The sequence below is a fragment of the Leptosomus discolor genome, chromosome 22 (assembly GCF_034619465.1).
Source record: "Leptosomus discolor isolate bLepDis1 chromosome 22, bLepDis1.hap2, whole genome shotgun sequence".
Lineage (NCBI taxonomy): Eukaryota > Metazoa > Chordata > Aves > Leptosomiformes > Leptosomidae > Leptosomus > Leptosomus discolor.
Window position 1 is genome coordinate 6,571,223 of NC_141412.1, and position 21,867 is coordinate 6,593,089.

General features: G+C 45.0%; 1 protein-coding gene across 3 annotated transcripts in view; it reads left to right on the forward strand.

Moving 5' to 3' along the window:
• The window catches only part of ARHGAP32 (Rho GTPase activating protein 32), a 171,430-nt gene that overhangs the window by 99,082 nt on the left and 50,481 nt on the right, over window positions 1-21,867 (forward strand). For all 3 annotated transcript variants that reach the window (XM_086476847.1, XM_086476848.1, XM_086476849.1), the window contains 5 exons: window positions 3,306-3,443; window positions 5,577-5,669; window positions 7,020-7,142; window positions 9,325-9,402; window positions 18,852-18,933. In XM_086476847.1, the coding sequence (XP_086332973.1) occupies window positions 3,306-3,443; window positions 5,577-5,669; window positions 7,020-7,142; window positions 9,325-9,402; window positions 18,852-18,933 (514 nt within the window). The remainder of the gene's footprint in view (window positions 1-3,305; window positions 3,444-5,576; window positions 5,670-7,019; window positions 7,143-9,324; window positions 9,403-18,851; window positions 18,934-21,867) is intronic.

The following is a 21,867-nucleotide window of genomic DNA, read 5'->3' on the forward strand; positions in this document are numbered from 1 at the left end:
AGCACGTGCTTCTCTAAACCAGGATCATCAATAATTAAAGAATAGAAAAGTAATTATTGAATTGGAAAATTAGAGGGTGATCAAAAATTTATTTGAGCAACAATTTATGGAAATTGTTAAAAATGTGACGAAGGCGTTCTGGCCTTATGGATGTTATGTGCCTGAAGCACCAGTAACGTTTAGCTTTGCTATAAAACACAGCTGACAGCATGAGACCAACTTAACAGTCACTTACTTGTTTCTACTATTTTATTGACTCTAAACTAACAAAAGAACCCTTTTGCAAAACCCTTCTGGTACTTTAGAGTTTGCAGGAAATGGGAGCGAGATGTACAATTTTTATATTGCTATAGTGAAACTTTGTAGGTTTTGATATCGAATGAGGTCACTGTTGTTTCTGCTGCTTTGGCTCTGCAACTGTGGGAGTCCGGCTGCGAGAATTTAGGCGTGACTTTCTTGTGATTTGTACTGAAGATCTGAGGGGAAGCCCTAAATGTTGTCCAGTTCCTTCCTCGATTGCTGCAATGATTCCTTCCTGTGAAGTTAACTGCACCCCTTGTAAATATGGCTGTCTCATTTTAGGTTAAAAATTTGTCACTCAGGCTCCAAATCTGCAAAAACTTGGCTGGATACCACTTTCAGAACCACCTAAAGCATGTCTGCCTTTTGACTTTAGTTACAGCAGGCTGAAAACTGTAGGGTATTAGGAAATACTGACATTCAGGGTGTTGGAATAACTTTCTGCTGGGTGAAGATTTGTATCCTTGCTCCTGAAACTGTGGTCTGTGTTAACACAGTCGCTCCGAACGTGACTGAAGAAGGGGCGCTCCCGTTCCCCCGGGTATCCTGCCATCCTTTTGCCCAAGAGCCTGATCCCCAGGGCTGTGATTGCAGGCGTGGGGCTGCCTTACCTAGGAGCGGAGATGGCGGTTCTGGCCTCCGGGCATGTGCAACCACCCCTCTGCTGCTGCTTCTGCAGGGATGGCTCGGCTGGTTGCTTAGCAGCTGCCGACCTGCTGCAGTTTTAAGGTACGGAGCGGTGGTTCTGGGTTACCTTTCTGCTCCGCGAGATGGTGTGCAGCGCAGGAAGAACCTCCCAGGGAGATGGTGGGGCAAGAAACACCGCTGCTGCCGTGAGGTAAGGCTGGCCCTGCTCGTTAGTCAGCTTCCTTGCTAGCTGTTAGTAGCCTCGTTACTGTGATGGTGTGGAATGGGTCTCATCAGAAGCAAGGAGAAGGCTGTTGTGTCGTCCCTTCTCTCCACAGCTCATCCTGTACACCCTGTGTCACGTGGACCAGTAGTTTGCTGACCCCGACTATTCCTCTAAATTTAACCCTTACTGTCTTAATTCATGGTAAAAAGAGACTGTCAGTCTGCAGTCTGACATTTAAAATCAAAGTATCGTGGGATTAATGACAAATATACGATCACTTGACAAAGAGGTTAGTTATTTGCGTGGGTAGCGTACGAGGTTGTATGGAAATGTCCTGTTAAGCGCAGCGGGCAGAGGCAAGTAAAGGTTTGCAGCGATTTCTCGGTCTGACGTTTCTTACATTGGTGACTAAACCTTGCTCAGCTGAAGGTCATACTGGCAACTTAGCAAGAGAGCAAGAACAGCTTGATTGCACAAAGATGGAGAAATTGGAAAGGCTTGTCGTCTTTTTGAAGATAATTAGACTTGCACTGCTGTGGTTGTTTTTCTCCTTTAGATGAAAAATAAAATGACACAACTTAGGGAAATTACAAAGCATTTATGTCCTATATAGATTCCCTCTCTCTAGGCTTGTGAAATATGGGTGATTTCTTGCGATAGGAAAGCAGAGCTTATGGGCACAGTACACAGTCTGGAGTTGTCTTAAATAAATTTGACAGAAAATAGCTAGTACGCTGGGTTGTAGGTTTTACAGCTACCATTGCCTTGCAGGCTTTGGGTATTAATGTAAGAAGTGATGCTTGTACCTTTCCAGATAAACCAGTGAATGTAGCCCAGCCGTGGCTGGGAAGTCGGAGTAGACCGTGCTTTCTCGTGTCCCAGGTGAAGAGGGCGTCAGGGGTAGTTGGGGTCTGGGGTCACGCCGTACAGCTGCTTTCCCTGGCGGCGTGTCCCCTCCTGTACCCTGCCTTTCCCTGCGTTCTGCACTGGTTGCCAGGCATCCCTTTGTCACTTGTAATGCTTGGCCCTGCCTTTGAGCGGCCCGTGTCACCTGGAGCAATTGGATTCCTTCCTCTGACATCTCCCGAGGCCCTGCACGGCCAGCATTGCTACGCTCTGGGAGCGCCCGGGCTTGCGCAGCGTGGCTGACATCTGTTGCGTGCGTTGGGGTTTTTCTCATCCTTTCTCAAGGGAGACAACTGCATGGGGAGCGTGTAATGCTGCAAGATTTTTATTTTTTTTTTCTTTTTAACTATGGCCGTACTGTTGATTTTAGGAAAGAAAGACTAAAAAGGCGCTCTGCCCTTGCGATAGCAGGTGGGGCGGCTTTGTGAAGGTCCTCGGTCACTGAGTCGGTGTTCACATCTGTAAAACAGGAGGAGTCTCGTTTTAGGGGCTGCGTGGGAGCGTTGAGAGGATTCATGACTGCTCATAAAGTGCTTTGACCTGTAAACTGCTGCATTATTACAACATTTTTTATTGATCATAATAGGCCGTGAAGCATTTAGAAGGAGTCATTAGGTATTAAAAGCTTCACGAAGCAAATTCTGCTGTGCTGCCATGGTCCTTTCCTTGTCCCCTGAAGCAGTATGTATCTTGTCAATATTTTAATTGGGGAAATGATATGCGCTCAGGAGTAAACCTTCAGCTAGTGTTATTCATCACGGATGTTTTTTTTAATCCAGCTGAGGATTTGCCTGGGGCGTCTGACAGAAATTTTGCAAGCTTCAATTCTGCCTTCAGATCCCTGATTGTATATTCTTCTATCTATGTACAATCTAATTTCACGCTATTTATACAGCCGTTTTGTAATTTACATTTCTGGAAAGACACCTTGTGTACGAAAACGCTATGAAATCCTTGTAAGACAGGTGGAAGTTAAAAGCTTTGGATCGGTCTCACGGTGCTGGGCCGCATCCAAACCCACGGTTAAATAATTAAACTAGGAACACTTCGTCTGGTTTGAGCATGAATGGCTGTCTGCAGATTAAAACATGAAAATATTACTAAGGCTTTTCCATCGCTTTCAACTGTTTTGAGAAGAAATATGGCCAGACCTGTCTGCCACTTCTGCGCAAATTTTCATTTCCTGCATCTGACCCGAATGGGTGAGGAGCTTCTAAAAGCGTGAGTCTCTTTTCTGTTTGTGCAGGGGAGGAGCTGGATCGTGAAGCGGAGTTATGAAGATTTCAGAGTACTCGATAAACATCTTCACCTATGTATTTATGACCGGCGCTTCTCCCAGCTCTCAGAGCTACCCCGCTCCGATGCCCTGAAGGACAGTCCGGAGGTAAATCATCTGCTCTGTAAACATTGAAAGCACACTCACCAGCAAAGGGGTTGGAACATATTTTCAAGTATGTACAGAGTAGTTTCGATGCAGCCTGAGTTAGGTTGGAAATTGATTACCAGCAATAAGATCAGTATGTGTTTTCTACCCTTAATTTTGGTGATCTAAAGGGAAATGCCCTGCAAGTTCACGTGAATTAATGTGCTGCTGAATGGGGAATGGTAATAGAGAGTGTCAAGAAAGCAGCTGTCCTTTTAGTACCTTAGATAAGAGTTTTGTTATGTCTTTGGCAGCTTTTTCAATGATGTGGCTCTTTCTGACTGAATTTCAGCAGCTCAACGTTCCTAGGAAATCGTGCTGCTCTAGGGCTGCAGCACTGCAAGACAAATACCAGTTGGAATGCTGGGCTTATATTTATAAACTGAAAATTACCGAAGCTGGTTTTTAAGAGCATTTGCATTAGTGCATTATGTACATGGTCTTTAAAAAGCTTAAAGTAGTGGGGTTTTTCCTAAATGAGTGAGAGGTATTTTGCATTTCTTGACTTTACTGTCTTCACCTGGAATGTAGTGAGCTGGAATTCCTTCAGCTTCTTCCCTGTTGATAATTTAGAGATTTATTCATGTCCAAAATAATCTTCTGGAAAGTAGCAGGTGCATCTTGACTGCATCATTTTGGAAGATGTGGAGAAGGAGACGATGTAATGCGTGGCCACAGAGGTTATTTGAGCCAGTAGAGCGTAACAAAACCGTTCGGCCTCAGCCTGTCTGCGGGACGAGCGTGTGTCCTGGTGAGGGCCAGCGCCCAGCGCTTCATCTCACAGGTCACTTATCTCTGGGACCCGTAGTTGGATGTCTGCACCGTACCATCAAGCACAAGTGCGGAAAAATCTTACCATGCTGTGTGGGAAGGCTCATGTTGCCTGCCCACGAGATGTGTAGCTGGAAAGGGAGATGAAATTGAGGCCGTTCCAAGCGTTCAAAGAAGAATCCATCCAGGATCTATAAATCAGAAACTGTGTTCATTCAGCGCTGAGCGGGCGAGGATTGATTGCTCCTGAGCAGCACACAGTGGCCGACAGCAGCGCCCCGCTGAAGTCCACAGGGCTTTTGCCATTGAATGTAGGAAGCTGATAGTGCGGTCCCGTCAGAGAATCTGACTTATCAGTTGCTTTGGCTTGATGCAGGCTGGTTCTGAAGAGAATTTAAAAGCTTCTAGTCTCTTAAATTCAGCAGAAGCAGCAATACTAGGGATAATGAATTCCTGGGTTTATGTTTTTGAATTATATTTTAGGCATTCCCATCTCTCGCATCTTTATTTGTACAACTGATTTAATGTGGACTTTGTAGCACGAGCCTGAAAATCTGCGTTGTAGCTCTAAGCACAGAAGATGTAAAGATGTTGAACAGCTCTGCTGCTCTGTGAAATGTAATTCTGCAGCTGTGTGGTGTCTCATGCTGTATTTTTTATTTTGAATTGACCACATTTGAACAGATGTTTGAGGAGAACCGTGTTTTAAACAGTCCTACAAACTCTGGGCTACAATACTGCTTTATAACACTGTCACTGTGAAGCTTTGGAAAGACCTCCCTGGCTTCTCTTTAATAAAAGCAAGTTTGCTGTTATAGGAGGGACATTGCTAAGTGTATTTTTAAATCCCTCTTCTGCTGTTTGAAATATCACTCTTTCGCCAAGGGGTCGGTCTGAGTTGCCACGTTCTTAAGGGTTAGCAAGTGGGTGGAAATGGCAGCCAGTGTTTTGTTTCGCTAAACAGTTCTGATGTGTTTGGTGGCCGCAATGCAAATGATTTGTTTGTACGTGAAACTCGTGACGAGAGGAAGGCTTTAGATTTAAGGTAGCTTAAGAAGGGAAGTTAAGAAAATCTACATATCTTATAAAAAAATAACATTATTGCTTTCTCAGGGAGCTGCTTCTTTACAGATTTTTTTTGTGTAATCCTTGTAACGTTGTGTGTAGTTTGCTCTCCTTCTCCAAATGACAGATTTCCTTGCAAAAGGGAGTCTATTTCTATAACGCTTGCCTTTGCCAGTTAATGGTCTCTCCAAGTCTGAAGAAATCTCTCCAAACTATGGTGTATTAATAGAAAAACACGTCTCTTTCTTTCTGTTCCAGCTTGTCACCCAGATGCTGATGGCTTACCTGTCACGCCTCTCAGCCATCGCAGGCAACAAGATAAACTGTGGGCCTGCTCTCACGTGGATGGAGGTATGGTATGAAGCTTAGATTGTTTCCTGACCTTAGCAGCAGAGCAAGCCACAAATGTGCTCTCTTGCCTTCCCAGGAAGAGGTTTAATCCTTCCAGACCTATTGGTGTCACTGAAATGCTATCCTAAAAGCTTTATTCCCCTGTCACCAGCGTACAGGTGGCCACAAAAGGCATAGAACAGAGTCAGACCCCATGTTAAGAATATAGGAGCTTTTTTTTTCCCTTGCCACAGCCACAGAAACAATAAATCTGCTCCTGTTTGCCATCGCTGTCGGTTAAACGGCTCAACAGAGCCTGCGTTGTGCTTGCAGTGGCACTGTCTGTACATTGTGACTTGCAGCTGCAGCTTTGGTTTCTCTGTTAATGGTCTTCTGCCATCTTAAACAATAGACCTCGTTGGGCAACGAGTGCAGGCAAGAATGGGGCCGAGTGATCAGGGCCACCTGTCTGTGTCAGCGGCGCTGTGGCTGATTAGCTCGGGTAGAGATACGCGTGTCTTTCCATTGCCCGATGCTGCTGCTGCACCCCAGGAATAGAAACAGCTATTATTAGACTGTTGCAATTCAGTTTTAAATGCTTGTGATAAGGATTGAGTGCATTTTCCTGCAATTTTCCCCGCTGATATCCTCCTCACCCTGAAATCCTTTGGGATGAGAAAAATCTTGGAAACCTTCTCAGCACAAAGGGAGGAAGGAAGTTGTAGAGAAAAACAGAACTGCAGAATTTACAGCGACACAGTGGACCGAGAGATTAGAGCAATACAGAATAACCTTTCTGACTAACTGAGAATCTTAGAAAATTCTACATGAGCACAAAAAATCTAGGAATTTTGAAAGTAGGCTGATGGTTGTGGCAAGGGGTGGGAGCCATGTTGTCTTAAAAGAAGAAATAAAAAGGTGGGAGAAAGTTGAAAGTGATGCCAGTTTTCAGTTTGACAGCATTTCCTCTTCCCGAGCATTAATTCCACTTGCAGAGAATTTTTGCAGTCAGTTTTGTGTTGCCATTTTCAGTACTTCAGGAAAAACAAAACGGTTTGGTGTTAAAGGGGGGTGTAAACATTCACTGTCATGTTACTGTTTGTACACAAAGATGCGCAAATACAGCGTTTTTCCTGTTAGTTGGATGGGGGACATACGACCTTCTGAAATACTCTTTATGAGTTGTTCTTCAGCTTCCTTTCTGCCTGCGCTGTGCCCTACGCTGTCTCTCCATGCCGCTCTCCTCGGGGGCCCCCCAAGCTGTGCTGTCTCTGTGAATCAGCTTGAAGTCTCTGCCATGTATGAGCACCAATAAAATGCCTCCTCGCTTGTCCTCAGCTGCCTCACAGTCTCCTGTGCTCTTTGTTTCAGATTGATAACAAGGGGAATCACCTGCTAGTCCATGAGGAATCATCCATTAACGTTCCTGCTATTGCTGCTGCCCATGTTATTAAGAGATATATTGCTCAAGCAGCAGACGAACTGTCCTTTGAGGTAAATAATTAAAGGCACTTACATTCCTTGTTGTCATATATGGAAGAGCGTAATGTGTGTGTGTGTGCATCGGGGATATATTCAGACACTTTCTGAATGTTTTGTGAGGTAAAGCTTAGGGGATTCAGTTAAATACTCGGTTTGCAATGGGTTGGATACAGGGAGGAGTTCAGTCATCTTTAAAATACAGCTTTACTTGGCATCAGTATCTTCTGATTAAACAGATACTGCCAAGTACTCTAGCCTGGTCTCTGAGCAGCAGCAGCAGCGGACCCTGCGTGGTTCTTACTGTACGGTGTACAGAAGTGTGTGGTATCTGTTCAGGAAGACTATCCACGTCTCTGCGTGTGGACACATGCCAGTTTAATTACTCATTGGCCACTTTACACAACCTGTGTTCCTGTTAGCAAGTCTGTGTCCAAAACAGTTTTTAAGAGCTTCTGCTCCCATGAAAAGTAAGAACCAGACTGTCAAAGAATTTGGTACTTAAAGGGCAGGTGATAATCTAAAACTGTTCTGAAAATCTTACTTGATGCAGAATAGGAGCTGCTGTGGAGCACAGATGTGGAAGATCAGACCCTGAAAGTCTTTGGGTATCTGGCTCCTGTCGGTTTTAGCCAGAAAGTGGCATTTTACGCCCTGATTGTTTCTGTACCATCAATGGAATATTCACAGTGTTCTGCAAAAAAGTGTAAAGAAAAACAGTTAGTGCCCGAAGGACTTTTTGCGATCACGTTCTTAGCATGCAGCGCAGGAAGTAAATGTAATAGCCGTCGTCTAGTGCTGCCAGGGTTTTGTTCATACTCAAAACCGAGGCAATTATTAGTGTTCACCAAAGAAGGGCGCTGATCAGACAGACAGATCTTCCGAGTTCCTAGGCAGGCAGCACAGGGTGCAGTGCAGGCTGTTGGTCAGTGTCTCAGCGTTAATAAAAGCGCTGAGGTGGCACTGCCTGCCTGTAAAGCTTACGGCTCTGCGCCAGCAGGCTGACTTGGCCTTGCAACTTGGCCGTCCAACAAGTTGTTACGAGGCATAGCAGTGGGGAAACCAAGGCACATGTGAGTTCATGCGGTGAGAAACCTTGGCAGAACAGAGGTGGAATAGGATCAGTCATTTTTACACCGCTGCTGCGTTCTGTTCCCTAACCCAAACTATCTCTTTGTGTTTAGGCTATTGTTACTTCCTCATAGGCAGTTGCAAAAGTAGCTGACTGGCATTTGCTCCCCAATACTGAGGAAAATACCTCGTTTCTCTGCTCGTTGTGGTGACAGCAGTTTCCTTAACAGAAATTTGCTTTGCTCTTGGTTAGCTGTTCCCTTGAGGAGATCACTTCACTTCCCTGTGTCTCAGTTATCCCTATCTGAAAAACGGGAATGTGTTACCTTCTTTGTAAAGCACTTTGAGATATGTTTTGTAAAACATCTGGTTGAAGTTGGGCCTTACTGTTAACAATTTGGGCCATACCTAGCTGCAGTATTTGTTTAGGTTCTGCCCCTTCTGCTCTGGCCTATCTCATTTTCTGTTACAGAGAGCACACAGATCTTAATTCCCACCAAGCCCAGTTTCATACCGGTTATACGGATTTCCTCCTGCACTATTGCAGTATTACATTTTTTATGGGAACGAGCAAAGCTTCAGAAAACCTGTTTGGTCTCCGTGGTCGTTTGCCTTCCTGTTGCTGTAACACCACGCCACCTCTCCTCTGTTCGTTTGCTGATTAAGAAAAGCACGTCTTGGTTAGTTTATGAACCACAAAGGGAGCTCTTAGCTTTTTGCAGTGAAAGGAAACAAGGCGACATCTGTCAGCGCCCGCGTACACATACATTGGACATGTAGTAAAAATTAGTTCAGATATTTGAGAATATTTTCCAGAGCGTTTCACACCACCACGGCTTACTTGTGTCTGCAGTTCGATCAGAGCGCTTCTGTACCCCTTGGCAGAGAGCCTGCTGTGTTTGTGAGTTGGTTCCTCAGGAGCAGCTGTATCCTGCGTGTCGTGCATTGCAGTAGCTCTTCTGCCTCACGGTTGGGTTTTCCAAAGGCAGACGGCTCAGGATCGGCATCGGTGCCGTCGCTCGCAAGCTGTACAGTTCGTTGCAGCGCTGAAGAATGCTTTTACTGGAATTGTGCTTTCCTCCTAGCCCCGTTGCAAGCTGCCACTGATGTTGCCACTCTTTTGCAGGTGGGAGACATAGTGTCTGTTATTGATATGCCACCAAAGGAGCTGACCACGTGGTGGAGAGGCAAACATGGATTTCAGGTAGGCGCAAGCATCACACGTGACAGTGCAACTTAAATAAAAGCAGGGGACTCAGCAGGGTGGTTATAGAGCTGCTGTGCCTGCACAGGGTTGCTCATGGATAGAAGCAGAGTGTCCCTGCGTTGGTGTAAGAGGGCTTCCCCTTTCTCTCTGGACTTGGGCTAGAGCAGATGTGTGGTCTTCATAGGAAGGTTTCTCCCTGCCTAACTGTGAGCTGGGGATAGCCATGACCCTTTGATGGACAGCTGGCCTGATGTTAGTGGAAGCTTATGTTGCCCCCACTCCAAGGCAGCTGACGCTGTCCCTCAGATCATCCCATTCCTTCCACTGCCTAAAACCTGATCAGGCAGAACATAGCGGATTCAGAGAAAGCCGGTTGATAAGACACTGCCACTGACTTGGACAAGCCACCCGACTAACCTGTGCTTTCGTGCCCGCGTGTATTGTGTCGTGGTGGTACTACTGGTCGCTGTAAATGTTAAGGCAGAGAGATTGAGGCTGAATATTCAGAAGATTCTAAACATACCTGGGAATTAGGTACCAAAACTTTTGTGTTTAAATGGCAGTTCCCTTCCAAAGGAGTTGTTACGCCCTAGCTTGGATTTTCTCATTAGGAAATTTAATTTTAAAAAAGCCTCTATTTACAAAACAGAACCCAAAAGCTACTGAGGGTTGGGGTAACTGACTTTCTGCCTTCTCACACGGTAGTGTCTCACGTTTCAGCTCCTTTTGAGTAGGAGGGATTTTCGTACTGCAGTTGCTGTCTGTGAGTAGGTGGAATTACGAGTTTGCTCTGGAGAGGATCAGAATTGACCAGACACTTGTATATTTTGGCCTGGAAAGTCTTCTCAAAGTACCTCAGATTTTCCCTGACAGACCTTTCTGGGCCAGATCCAGGTTGTGGTTCTGCTGTCATTAGTGCCAGGGCTGTGTGCAATTGGATCTCCAAACACTACAAATCCCATCTGAATGGAGTGTTAGTTACACGATTCCATTTCTGTCTGATTAACCAGAGCACGTGAGATACAGCTTTTGTTGGCTTCATGTCAGATGTGGGAGTTCAGATAATATCTCATTTATAAAAGCAGAGCAGTGTGGCCATACGATACCTGCTCTGAAATTAAGTTTTTTTTTCCGGAGTTAAAACATGGATATTTCTTGAACAAACCTGACTGCTGTTCTTCTAGTTTTGAACTGTGTTATGTCTTTGTGGGACTTTTGTTCTGACCTCAGAAGCCCTAAAGCTGTATTTGCTGTCCTATCAAAAATTAATGAAATGCTTGGTACTGCTTGGAATGATCAGGCTCCGTCGCATTTCACTTAGGAGTGAAACAGTAAAGCAAAACTGCTTTGGGATCTGTGCAGCTGATTCCAGGTGTGTGGTATCCCCATGCAGGATGCAGATTCCTTTATTCCGTGCAAGCTCCCTGCTTGCCGTCAGGCTGGCTGAAATTGTGACTAGCTCTGAGAAGCGTCACTGGTGATTAAAGACACGAGAAGCCAGGGAGCTCTTCTGCAGTTTGTCACTGCCTTCTGTCTCTCGGATCAGAGCAACCCTGTTGTGCTTTCCCAGCATAAAGATACGTTGATGAGCAAACTGCTTGGAGAGGGGTTTGTCTGCAGCCGCGCACAGTCAGTCTGCTGACACAATAGATCTGAACAGCTGCAGAAACAGAGCACCGTATTTGTGCTTAACAGAAAATTAGGGGTGGGATAATCTTGTGTCTTAAATTGTAAGCGAGAGCCCTTCACAGTGTGGATCAGATTGCGGCCGCCGAACCACCCTGTTGGCAGCGCGGCAGCCCCAAGAGGTGTTTCAGTAGCTTTCAGGATGTGTTTGCCCAAATGCTGTAAATGAAGTTAGTGTGTTTGAAGAAGTTCCTGCCTCTCAGCTGAGCCAGGGTAGCAGGCCAGCTGTAGGCTTTCTGCTCCTGCGGACTGCGGAGTAGAGCTGGTTAGCTCAGAGGTGGTTCTCAGCAGCTGCATCTCAGTTGCCAGGCAGTAATTTCATAAGCAGTGCTCGCTCAGTTATTGCTGCATGAACGTATCTCCTCACACAGCCACGGATCTGATCTGCGTTTTTCCTGTGAAGTGACAGTTTTCGTCATTTCTTTGAACTGTACTTACAAGAGCTTTTCATTCCCGTGAAACACCGTCAGCTACCAAGATTCTAGCCTTGTACAAAGAGGGAGAGGGGTTTTTAACCTGCGTTTCAAGCTTAAGGCCCACAAGCCGTGAGTGTGCACAAAAAGTGCATTTCCTGATGTAACGGGAGTTTTTTGACCATTCTAACTGCTGCAGCGAGACAAGAATCCGGAGAAAGGAGATTTATCTCTGGTGTTGGTACAGCAAACCTAGAGATGTGTTACGGTTCGGGATAGAAGTGTACCAGCATGTACGGGTGAAAAATGTTGTTGCAGTAATATGTGTTAAGTACGGATGAAGCTGTGCAGCCTTTAAAGCGTTTATTATAGGCAAAGAATTCTGTTGTCGTTTAGGAAGAACAGCCGTTGTAAACATGATAGCAATCTGTTGGTCCAGTCATTTTAATTAACAAAATAAATCAACAAAGACAGTCTTGCCAGATAGTTGTGATTCTGAGAGCAGGTAAGAGGAGGAGATCCAAAGACGACGTGCTTGGCCAGTTTGTTCGTGGTACTTCTCAGGTTTTTGCTTTGTGCTAGGAAAGGAGCAAGGTTTTATCAAGTGGACCACAGCTTACGTTGTAAATCACGTCTTGACAGGAGGAGAGCGAGGTTTTGCCGAAGGTGGAAAAAAAATCACTTCTTGACTTAAAAGAACTTCCCTGGTTTTGTGCATTTAAAGCAGCCGTGACTGTGTACGTGTGGGCAGAAGCGCGTTCATTTCTGCGTGTGCCCCATCTATTAGGATAAATAAAGGGTTTCTCTGTGTTGTGCAAACAGAGGCAGGTCTGCAGATGTCACCAGAAAAGCGGACCTGCCAGGTTGCAAGCATGTTCAGTTTGAACTGCAGCTCTGATTCAGTGTGGAAGTCAAGTTATTCTTTGCCAGCCAGAGCTGTCCTTCAGGAGTGAATCACCATTTTTGTTATCCTTCGGGTTTCTGTGTCTTACAGTTGCGGGTGCCTCTCTCCCAGTACCTGATCTAATGTCTGCGTTGCAAGATGCTTAATCCTGTGCAGAACAGAACATCCCGCTAGGCTTCTTATCATTTTCTCTGGTTAAAGTAAAATGATTTTAGGGATATTTTTCCTCCAGCCTTTTTCTTTTTAAATGCCCTTAGTGAGTCACTGCTTTCATTGTTAAGATTGTTACCTAAATTACAGCCACCTCCACACTAACAGCCTTCCAGCCCTCTTTGTTCTCCTCTTCTTTTTCTTCATGCTTTGTCTTTTCAATCAGTAGCTCTGTTTCAGAGAGCTGAATCACTAGGGACAGGCCCTTTTTTGGATGCACAACTGCCTTTAGATGTTCTGAATAATTCTGTCTTTTGGGTATAGCTTCATTAGTGACACTGCTGCACGGCTGCTAGAGGTGACACAACACAATGCACGGGAGTGTGCGTAGCCAGAGGTGGACTGGGCTTTTTTTTCCATCAGCCTGTGCTTCCATGAGCTTGAACTGGTGGTGAAACTGGAGGCCTTTCCCTGCTGAACCTGAATGCAAGCTTTAGGGGTAAAACGAGCTGTTAGTTGAGGGCTTTTTTTTTTTCTTGCGCATCGTTCTCTAATCCATGACGTGTTTGTGATGTGAATGTTGCAAACCTGCCGTGGGCAAGAAAAACTTACCTACAGAAAGTTAGATCATAGAGACGGTGCGCACCGGGGACATGGGATCCTTCCCAAAGATGTCCGCCTGCACGTGGCAGTCAACAAATATATTGTATATTAAATTCATACCTCTTCAGTCTATACAATGCATATTTAATTTCACGCTCTCGATGATTGGTTCTTCTTCTTTTGCTTCTGATACAAATTAGCGCGCAGCCTCTGTTGTAGTCTTCTACTTTCCCTTGTGAGTAGGGGGTATGATTTGGGTAGGTGGTCTGTGAGTCGGAGGTCTTGACCACTCCTCGAATTGACCATGTTTGGTCAAGGAACACGTCCTTGGCTCGCAGGCTCTTGGCTCGTACCTACCTTGGTCATGATTCAAAGATTATACAGAACGGGCACCATCACAAATCCTGTCTTGCAGACATCTTGGACTGCAACACGCTGTCCTTGTTTCTAACCACTAACAGATCATGGGTTAATGAATACCTTAGGTCTGGAATTTTACAGCAGTATGCTGGCAGCATGGGCAATACAGATTGTATTTTATATTTGATCATTTATTCCATTTGAGACTTATTTTCCCAATATAATCATTAGTCTCTCCTATTAATATCTACTAATTAGAATTCTTGATATTTACATCAAGATGGGAAAAGTAAGGGGATTTCTAAGCAGTATCCTAAAATCTTAAATCTGGTGCTTTCTGCAACACGAACATAGGGTACCGATAAGTAAAAACAGCCCGGGAAGGCAGGGCACGTTTTTGTGGTTGGTGTCGCTTTGGAAACACCAGCTCTTAACTGAGAAGCCAAAGTTTGTTTTCTGGTTCACGTTGCCTTGATTTGGGAACTCGGTGCGAGAGACAGCCATCCGGGTGGTGAATGGTATCACCTGCAAACCGGGCGACGTGCAAGAGCCCGGCGGACGTGTCACCAGTGACGTCACTCCTCGGCCAGATGGCCACTTCCATTTGTAGAGCAGTGCCAACTGCAGGAACAGATTGGGCAAAAGGACATCTGAACCGATTTGCCACGAGTTTCCCGCTCTGCCCCTTTTTTCCCGCAGGCACGTAGCAGGAGCTCGCGTGGGCAGAGGCGCTCGTGCTGGCGTTCCCCTCGCCGTCCCCGCGGCTGCACTGCCCGAGCTGAGCAGCAGAGGTTTCTCCCACCTCGCTGCAGGAGCGCCCGTGACCTTCGGTGGTACCGTTCGGCGTTCAGCTGCTCCGGCAGCCGGGAATGCTGAGGGAAGAGCCTTCGCCCAGCCGCCCCTAGTTTGCCACAGTGCAGCTGTACCCGTCAGGAATGGGTGATTAACATGTTTCATCCCACACAGACGTTTCTTTTTTGGTGAATAAAAGAAATTAGAAGGGGTTTGCGGCCAAGACATTCAGCTGTCTTTTACAGGAGTTCAGCATAAGAGGACTAACAGTCCCATTCCTCCTGTAACTGGTGCCCCTCTGAAGTGGGTGAGTACTTTTGACAGGAGCTGCACTGCAACCCCAGTTTGGGAAACTGGGTGAGGGTGCTCTGCCCTAGCCCCTGCTATGAAGTTACTTGGCAGTGACAATTCTGCTCGTGAAAACCAAACAAGCAATAAAAAGTCGATGTTTCACCGTTAGGTTTTGCTAGCCTATCATGATCTAAAACTAAAAGAGAAAAGCTTTTTGAATTAAATTTAACCCGTACTTTAGCCTGTGTCAAGACCAAAAAAACATCGAAATGTCTCAAACATCGTTTCATTTGCTGTTTCTGTTGCTGCCGCTTTGTCATTTGTTTGAGTTCCCTCCTCCTCCAATGAAAATTGTTACTGTTACTTTGACTTTTCCCCTCAAAGCCTCATGTATCTTCTAGTTTTAGCAGATGCTGGCATAAAAGTGGAAAAAAAAAAAGATATAGTAGCTGTTGCAGAAATGTTTGCGTACGACAGTAGCCTGTGCTTTCCCCCTTTGGTTAAGGTGTGTAGTGATTTTTTTAACCTTTAGATGACCTTGTATTTATCTAAATATATACAACCCTCGCTATTAATTTTTGTACGTTGCCAAATCCTTTAATCCTGGCTCAAGCTCTAATAGTGCCTTGCTACATCTGTTGAGATTAACTCTTGGACTAAACTCATTTATTTATACAAAATCATGGAAAACTTTCCATGGGAGGAAAAGCAGCGTCTTTTAAGTGGGTGGGAATGAGGCACAAGTTATGACCCTGAAGATGATCTCTTGGGGATCTTGCAAGAAAAGTTAGAATAAATAAGTCAGAAAATGTAAACCATCAAAACTATTACTAGTAAGTTAACGTCAGGGAGCTTGTCAACACGAGCACATGTAAAAAAATCTCTTTCCCTAAAAATTCTGTTACAGTTATTGGTTGTGAGCGTGGCAAAAGTGATACATTGAGAACAGGTACAGTGTTTTGTTTGGGAAAGGTTCCGAGATACCTAGAAACAGTGACGTAACCATCTTGGGTCTTTCCTTTCTAAATTCGTGTTTATTACACCCAGAAACAGGAGAAACGTGATGTTAACGATCAAAGGCAAATGAGCTTTTGACAACCGTATGGGATTTTGGGTTGGATTCAGATCCACCATTTTTCATTAAGATTAATGGAAGGTGGTGTCCAAGCACTTCAGGTTTCTTTACACATCTCAGGCACAGATGTTGTGGGCAATTAAAAACAGTTCTCAAAGCGTTGAGAAAAAGAAACTATAATGCTTCGGCTGTGGAGTCTCCCAAGTGTGTTGTTTGTGTGATGGCGCGGAGACTTTCGGTGGATGTCGTACATTTTTCCTGACTGAAAAATGGTCTCCTGCATCTCTTGCACAGGAAATGTCCAAGAGAGACTCTTAGCTGTGGTCAAGTATTCAAAAACCATATAATGTATTTTGTTTGAACAGCAGTACTTTTTGAGTATGTACCAATCAGCCCGTGTCTCAACATCTCCTCGCAAAGCAGCATCCCTGAGCTCTGAGCTGCCTGATGAAGGGCCGCTGTCCGTGATGCCAGTATTCCTACTGGTTTTCTGGTGCTAATCGGCGTATTTCTGTCTATAAACTGCACAAAAATCACCACTGTGTTGTATAACTCCAGGATATCACCTCCTCGCAAAACCGGCACACCCAGCTGAGCGAGTGGTTGGGTGAAGCCATACGTTACCTTGGTTTTTTGGATGGGTTCTGCAGTTCCGTGAGTCACTTGAGCAGCAGTGTAACGCACAGGCCCGTCTCGATTACGGGGAACCATCGATCAGAGAAGCACTGTCTACTGATCCATAATGCTGCTGGTGGAAGGTCTGTTCCCGTGCTGTCACTGTCTTAACAAAGAGCATATTCTGAGTCTTTAATGTTAAGTATGATGGATTACAGTTTGTCCTCTTACTTGGACAAACATCACCTTGCTGGGTTGTCGGGGTGGAGGAAGGAGAAGTTACCTGGTATTACTGTTAACTGTGGCTTCCCTTAGGGAATCTGGGATGGTTTCAATGTCTGGAGTGTTTACCTGGACACACCATGACACTGCTACTAAATTGGTTGGAGGTTTATGGGTGAAAATCAACTTGGAGTAGGAAGGAGATAATTTTTTTTCCCTTGGAGACAAAAGGGGAGTTGTGCAAGATGAATTAAATGGAGAAGGGACTGTTTGCCAGACTCGCGGAGCTGCCTGCCTCGTGGCTCCCCATGGATTCCATAGATGTGCTAACATGACTGGCAGCAGTCCTGGCCCAGTTCTCCTGTTTGGATGAGCTTGGGGCCCACCTGCTGGCTCTTTGCCGTGCATTGTTGCGGCGCTTGACCAAACCGTGGCTGCGTGAAGTGACTTGATCCTTTCAGCTGTCCAAATCACATGCCTGACATGGGACAGGAAATCCTGCTGCTGGCTTAGACGGGCTGTCTCAGAAGGCTGGTGGTGCTTGAATTACATGTCACAACACAGAAGCTGTGTTGGGTGAGGAGGTGGGATATGAGAGAGAGGAAAAAGGTCTGGAAATACGGATGAAGGATAAAAATTGCCAAAGGCTCTGGTCTGGCTTGACTTTGACCTGGGACGAGAGTAAGAAGGAACATGAGGAGAGAAGGCTGGGATGCCGGGAAGCGTAAAGCTCCTATCTGGTCAATCTTAGCCTGAATCCTTAAACTGTGAAAGGGAAATAATTCCACTTCTCCCCAGATACTCCGAGTGGCGTGTGAATTTCTGCGGGCACGTCCTGTTCCAACAAAACATGACGATCCTCCCCGTGCTCTACTCTTTAACCCTTACGCTAGTTTAGACAGCCTCTCCAGCGTTCCTGAGTTAGAGGGGATGCAGGGGAAACGCCGTGTTAGAGGTCAGGTCAGGACCGCTGCAGAGTAGCCTTTGAAAGCACTGGGTCACCAGACCTTGCTGTGAATTGGGGCTTGGAGATGTCTTCATTGTCAGTGGTGCTGGCAGCAGAGAAGCAGCTGCGTTCAGGGGTTGTCAGAATTTTTTTGCCTAGCGCTGCGATGTGGTAGCCCAGGGCTGGGTCATTGCTTTTGAAGCGTCTTCAGATATTTGGGTCTTGCCTCTGGGGTTTGTTTCTGGAATATTCTTTCGGTTTCAGCTTGATTAGCAGATAAATCATGAGGGTTAAACAGCCTGTGCAGTAGGTTTGTCAGCTGTTCTCTCACATCAGGTTTCAGTAACGGATATGTGGCACTGTTCTCCCTCGTCCTTTGCTGATAGGGAAACTGAGGCACAACGGTTGCGCTGCCTCGTCCATTTCAGAAGCAGATGCGAGAGGACGCACGAGTTCTGGCTCTTGTTAGAGATTTTTTTGCTACATCATGCTGTTTCTTCTAAAAATACTTGTGTGTATTTCTAGTCAAGTTGCTGGCTTCTTACTTACAAGCGTAGAACTCATTTTACTCGGTGTATATTTTATTAAACCTCTTCTCAGTTCTAAGGTTGAATTGAATTCAGTTTGGCTAAAACCACATCGAATGTTTTTAGCAAGGTCTTTAAACACACTTAATTTGAATGCTTCAGGAGTATCACTTATTGCCCCCGCTCGTCAGATCAGGTGCATGCAGCAGGGCTAGGACACAGTAGAGGGCTTTGTGCATTCAAAGGGTCTTCACCTCGCTTGTCGTACGAGAATAGGCAGTTTTTTTCTGTCATGGGGCTATACAGACCTGCAAATATATTGACCCATATTTGATTTCAGTTTTCTAAAGGAATAAAATGTTAAAGTGCTTTGAATATAGTATTTTGACAGTGAAGAAAGGTCAAGTGTCGGTGAGATTTGAGTACAGATGATTGAGATGCTAAGAGCTGAAACATCTTGCTCTCTTCATTAGATTTCTTGTTACGTACATGCAGCCAGGTGCAGGAACCCAGCTAAAGTCTTTCTGACTCTCTCGAGTTCCACTTGAGATAGAAGGGTGTGTGCCACACTTATCCTCTCCCGTCTCTGTTGCAAGTTGAATCTCTCTGTCCTCTGTACCAAGCTTAGAAAACAGTCTTAGAATTGTATTTTAAAGAACTAATTGTTTGGTTTGTAGAATTTTTGCCTGCATAATTTTGAAAAATTATTTCTGTTATGCTGGTGATTTTAAGTTGGATAATGTTATCGAGCATCAGGCAAGCAGAGTTCGAGGAAAATGTTTAACAGTTGCTGGTTTAACAGTTCAGATCTTAAAACCACTGCATTCAATATTCTGCCTCTCTCTCTCTGTTTTTACTACAGGTTGGGTTTTTTCCTAGCGAGTGCGTTGAACTAATTAACGACAAAGTTCCTCAGTCCGTGACCAACTCTGTGCCAAAACCAGGTATGTATAGTAACTTTTATGATGCAGTGAAAGAGAATGGAGATAATCTTTTTGGTGTTCCATGTTTAATACCTCCTTTATGCGTACCGTGTTACACTCTGTGTGTTGATCATCCTTTATATGTACCACGTGATCCTTTCTATGTGTCGATCATCCACACATTACCTCTCTCTGAATAGTTGCCACTGTTGAATGTCTTTCATCTGCGGTGTTTTGTAAGCTCGTATCAACATCCGTCTCCTGCGTGATTTGAAAGACTTTGAGCTTGTAAGAATTTAAGATACCTTCAGCAATCTGTAACTGGCGATTCCGTGCAACATCCCCGTTCTCGGTGTCCAGAGAGCGTTGCATGTTAGGGGTTTTTTCGTAGAGAACATACAGGTGGCCCAAAAAATGTTTATGCTGACTTAGATGGAGTAGATTGATTAGGTACTGGAAGCTTCCTTCTGTTTGAGGATTGATGGAGAAAATCGGGCATAACTGAAATTGGAATCCTAATTGCTTCAGCGCTGGGTGCGTGACTCCATCTACTTCCTGCTGCCTTCTGCACAGTTCTGTATTGTGTGAAACACAGGCGAGTTAATACCAAGCTCTTCTGAGGAAAGGAAAAATAAATAGAAAAGGAGGCCTGAGATCTGATTCTGCTGTCATCCTAGTATGCACTGGAAGTGATGGCAGTTAGTTAGATGTGCTGGTGTGACTGAGATCTCTGCAGAATTTGCTGGTGGTGAAGCTTTTGTTTAACTCTTCAGATCTTTTAAAAAGAAATCTTTATATTCCCGTATATTATGTGTATCTTTTGTGTCAAGAGAAGCAGTTTGAAATTGCTGATCTTTCTTAAAACACTATGCAGCCGGCAAGTTGAGTTGGAAGCTGGTTAACTGGTGTTCTTTCCATCTGTTTTGTTGGGGTTTTTTTAATGATGTTCCTTATCTTACAAGATTGCTGACTTGATACTTTAAAACAAATAGATGTGATTCAACAGTTTGACTTCTACTGAGGGAGATGCATTTTATCAGATCTTGTGTTACAGCTTGGAACTTTTGGTTCAGTGGTAGAGTCATGAACACCCTCGGCTATCGGCGCGCTGCATTAATCTGCATGCTTCAAAGAGCTGACAGTTCAGGGAAATAGTTTTCCCAGCCACTGGTATCTCCAGCCTTTGTTATTCCTGGGAACATGCAAATGTATTTGCTAGAATCAGTGTCCCAGAGCTCACTGGCAATTCAAAGCACTGCAGCAGGTGGTCATTCCATAAATCCAGTAGCTGCCTTTTGTTGTTTGAAGTCGATCGCTAAACACTGCCGTCAGTCGCTTCTCTGTACTCCATCAGCTAAAGCATGGAGACAAGGGCAGCTTTAAATCTGAATGCAGGCCAGGATGATAGATAGAATCATAAGCAAGTGTTTATTATTAAATACGTCTTTGGCAATTAAATGGCATGAGCTGCTAGTGAGTAGTTTCTTGCTCTGCTTTAATGAGAGATAATGAAGCCGCATAGATTAATAGATTCTATTTGGCTTTAACAACACACTAGGGGGTGGATTTCCTCTTTCAGTCCTGGGAAATGTTTGTTATGAAGTTGATACCAAAAGCCCAAGTCCTATTAAAAGTAATAAGTTGAAAGATACTGCCAAGTCATGAGGCTGCCCCTGTTGACCTTCCCTGATAGTTGTTCTGTGCGTACAATTACGGGCGAAAGGCTGCTCTAGAAGAACGCTAATGAGCTTTCAGACGTAAGGATTGCTAGAACGACTGTTGCAGCTGTTTCTGTAATCCTTCCCTGCCCTTCCTTTGCACGCAGCAGTTATGATACCATAAAGCATTATGCTTTCTATTTTTTCCACCTTGGGAAGTTAACAGTACTTGTAAGGTGGAGGCAGAAGCCTGGAAGACTCTTCCTCGGTTGCTGCAGAAGTTGTGACTTGGCAGGAGCTCGCAGGAGTCGGGGAGGAGGTTCCCATAGTTAAGGCATGTTGAATGTGATGCTGGAGAACTCGAAGAACCTATCTGCCTGGAGGGAGAAATAATGTCTGAAATACAGCAGGGGGGAGAAGGTGAAGAGGGGGAGGAAGGAGTTCCAGTTTCCTGGGCTGGGTTCCCGCGCAGCTGCACCAGCCGAGTGCCTTGTCAGCACCGTCCAGGAAGGTGGCACAGGGGGCAGACGGGCGTTGTGGAGCACCCCGGGCGGCTTGGGTAGCCCTGCTGCCAAATGTGAAATCGGATCGTTCTCAGTGGCTCCTCCGGAGCCTCGCTGGGAATTGCGTTGCTGGGGTAATGCAGAAGAGCCTGCGTTTTCCTCACCCCTGTCCCCTGTGGTGAGCGTATTCTAATCTGTGGCTCAGAGGGCATTTCTCTTACACTTAAATAGCCACACCAGTTAATTTTCTCCCTTTACCTGTATTTGGAGCATCGGATTGCCTTTCCCCAAGGAACAGACTTCTAAAAGGAACCACTTGGACCTTTTGCCCTTACTCTACAGCTAGAATTAACATGAAGTTTTAGATTTGGGCTTGCTAAGACGTACTTATCGACATGCAAACTTTATTTTCTTTGATCGAAATGATGTGTAGAGAGAGCATCTAGGACATTTTGTATCTGCAGCGTAAAGCTCTTTGCCATGAAGGAATTTACAAACATAGAACTCCTCGTGTTGATAGTCCCTAGACTTGGCTGAGTTGAGTAATCGAATGAAAAGCAGATGGAAAGCAAAGAACTTCCTGCCCTGCGTTTTTATTATTATTTATAATTAGAGGGTTTGATTTGCAGAAGTGATGGGGATAGCGTTTTAATAGAGCCATAAAATATTGCCGTGGTCTGTAATGCAGTACAAATAATGACTGGAGTTCAAATGTGAGTGAAACACAGGGAATGGGAGAGGAGGGTTGGGTTTAAGTGCAGACTCTGCTTTTAGAAGCAGTATTTTTCTTTGAC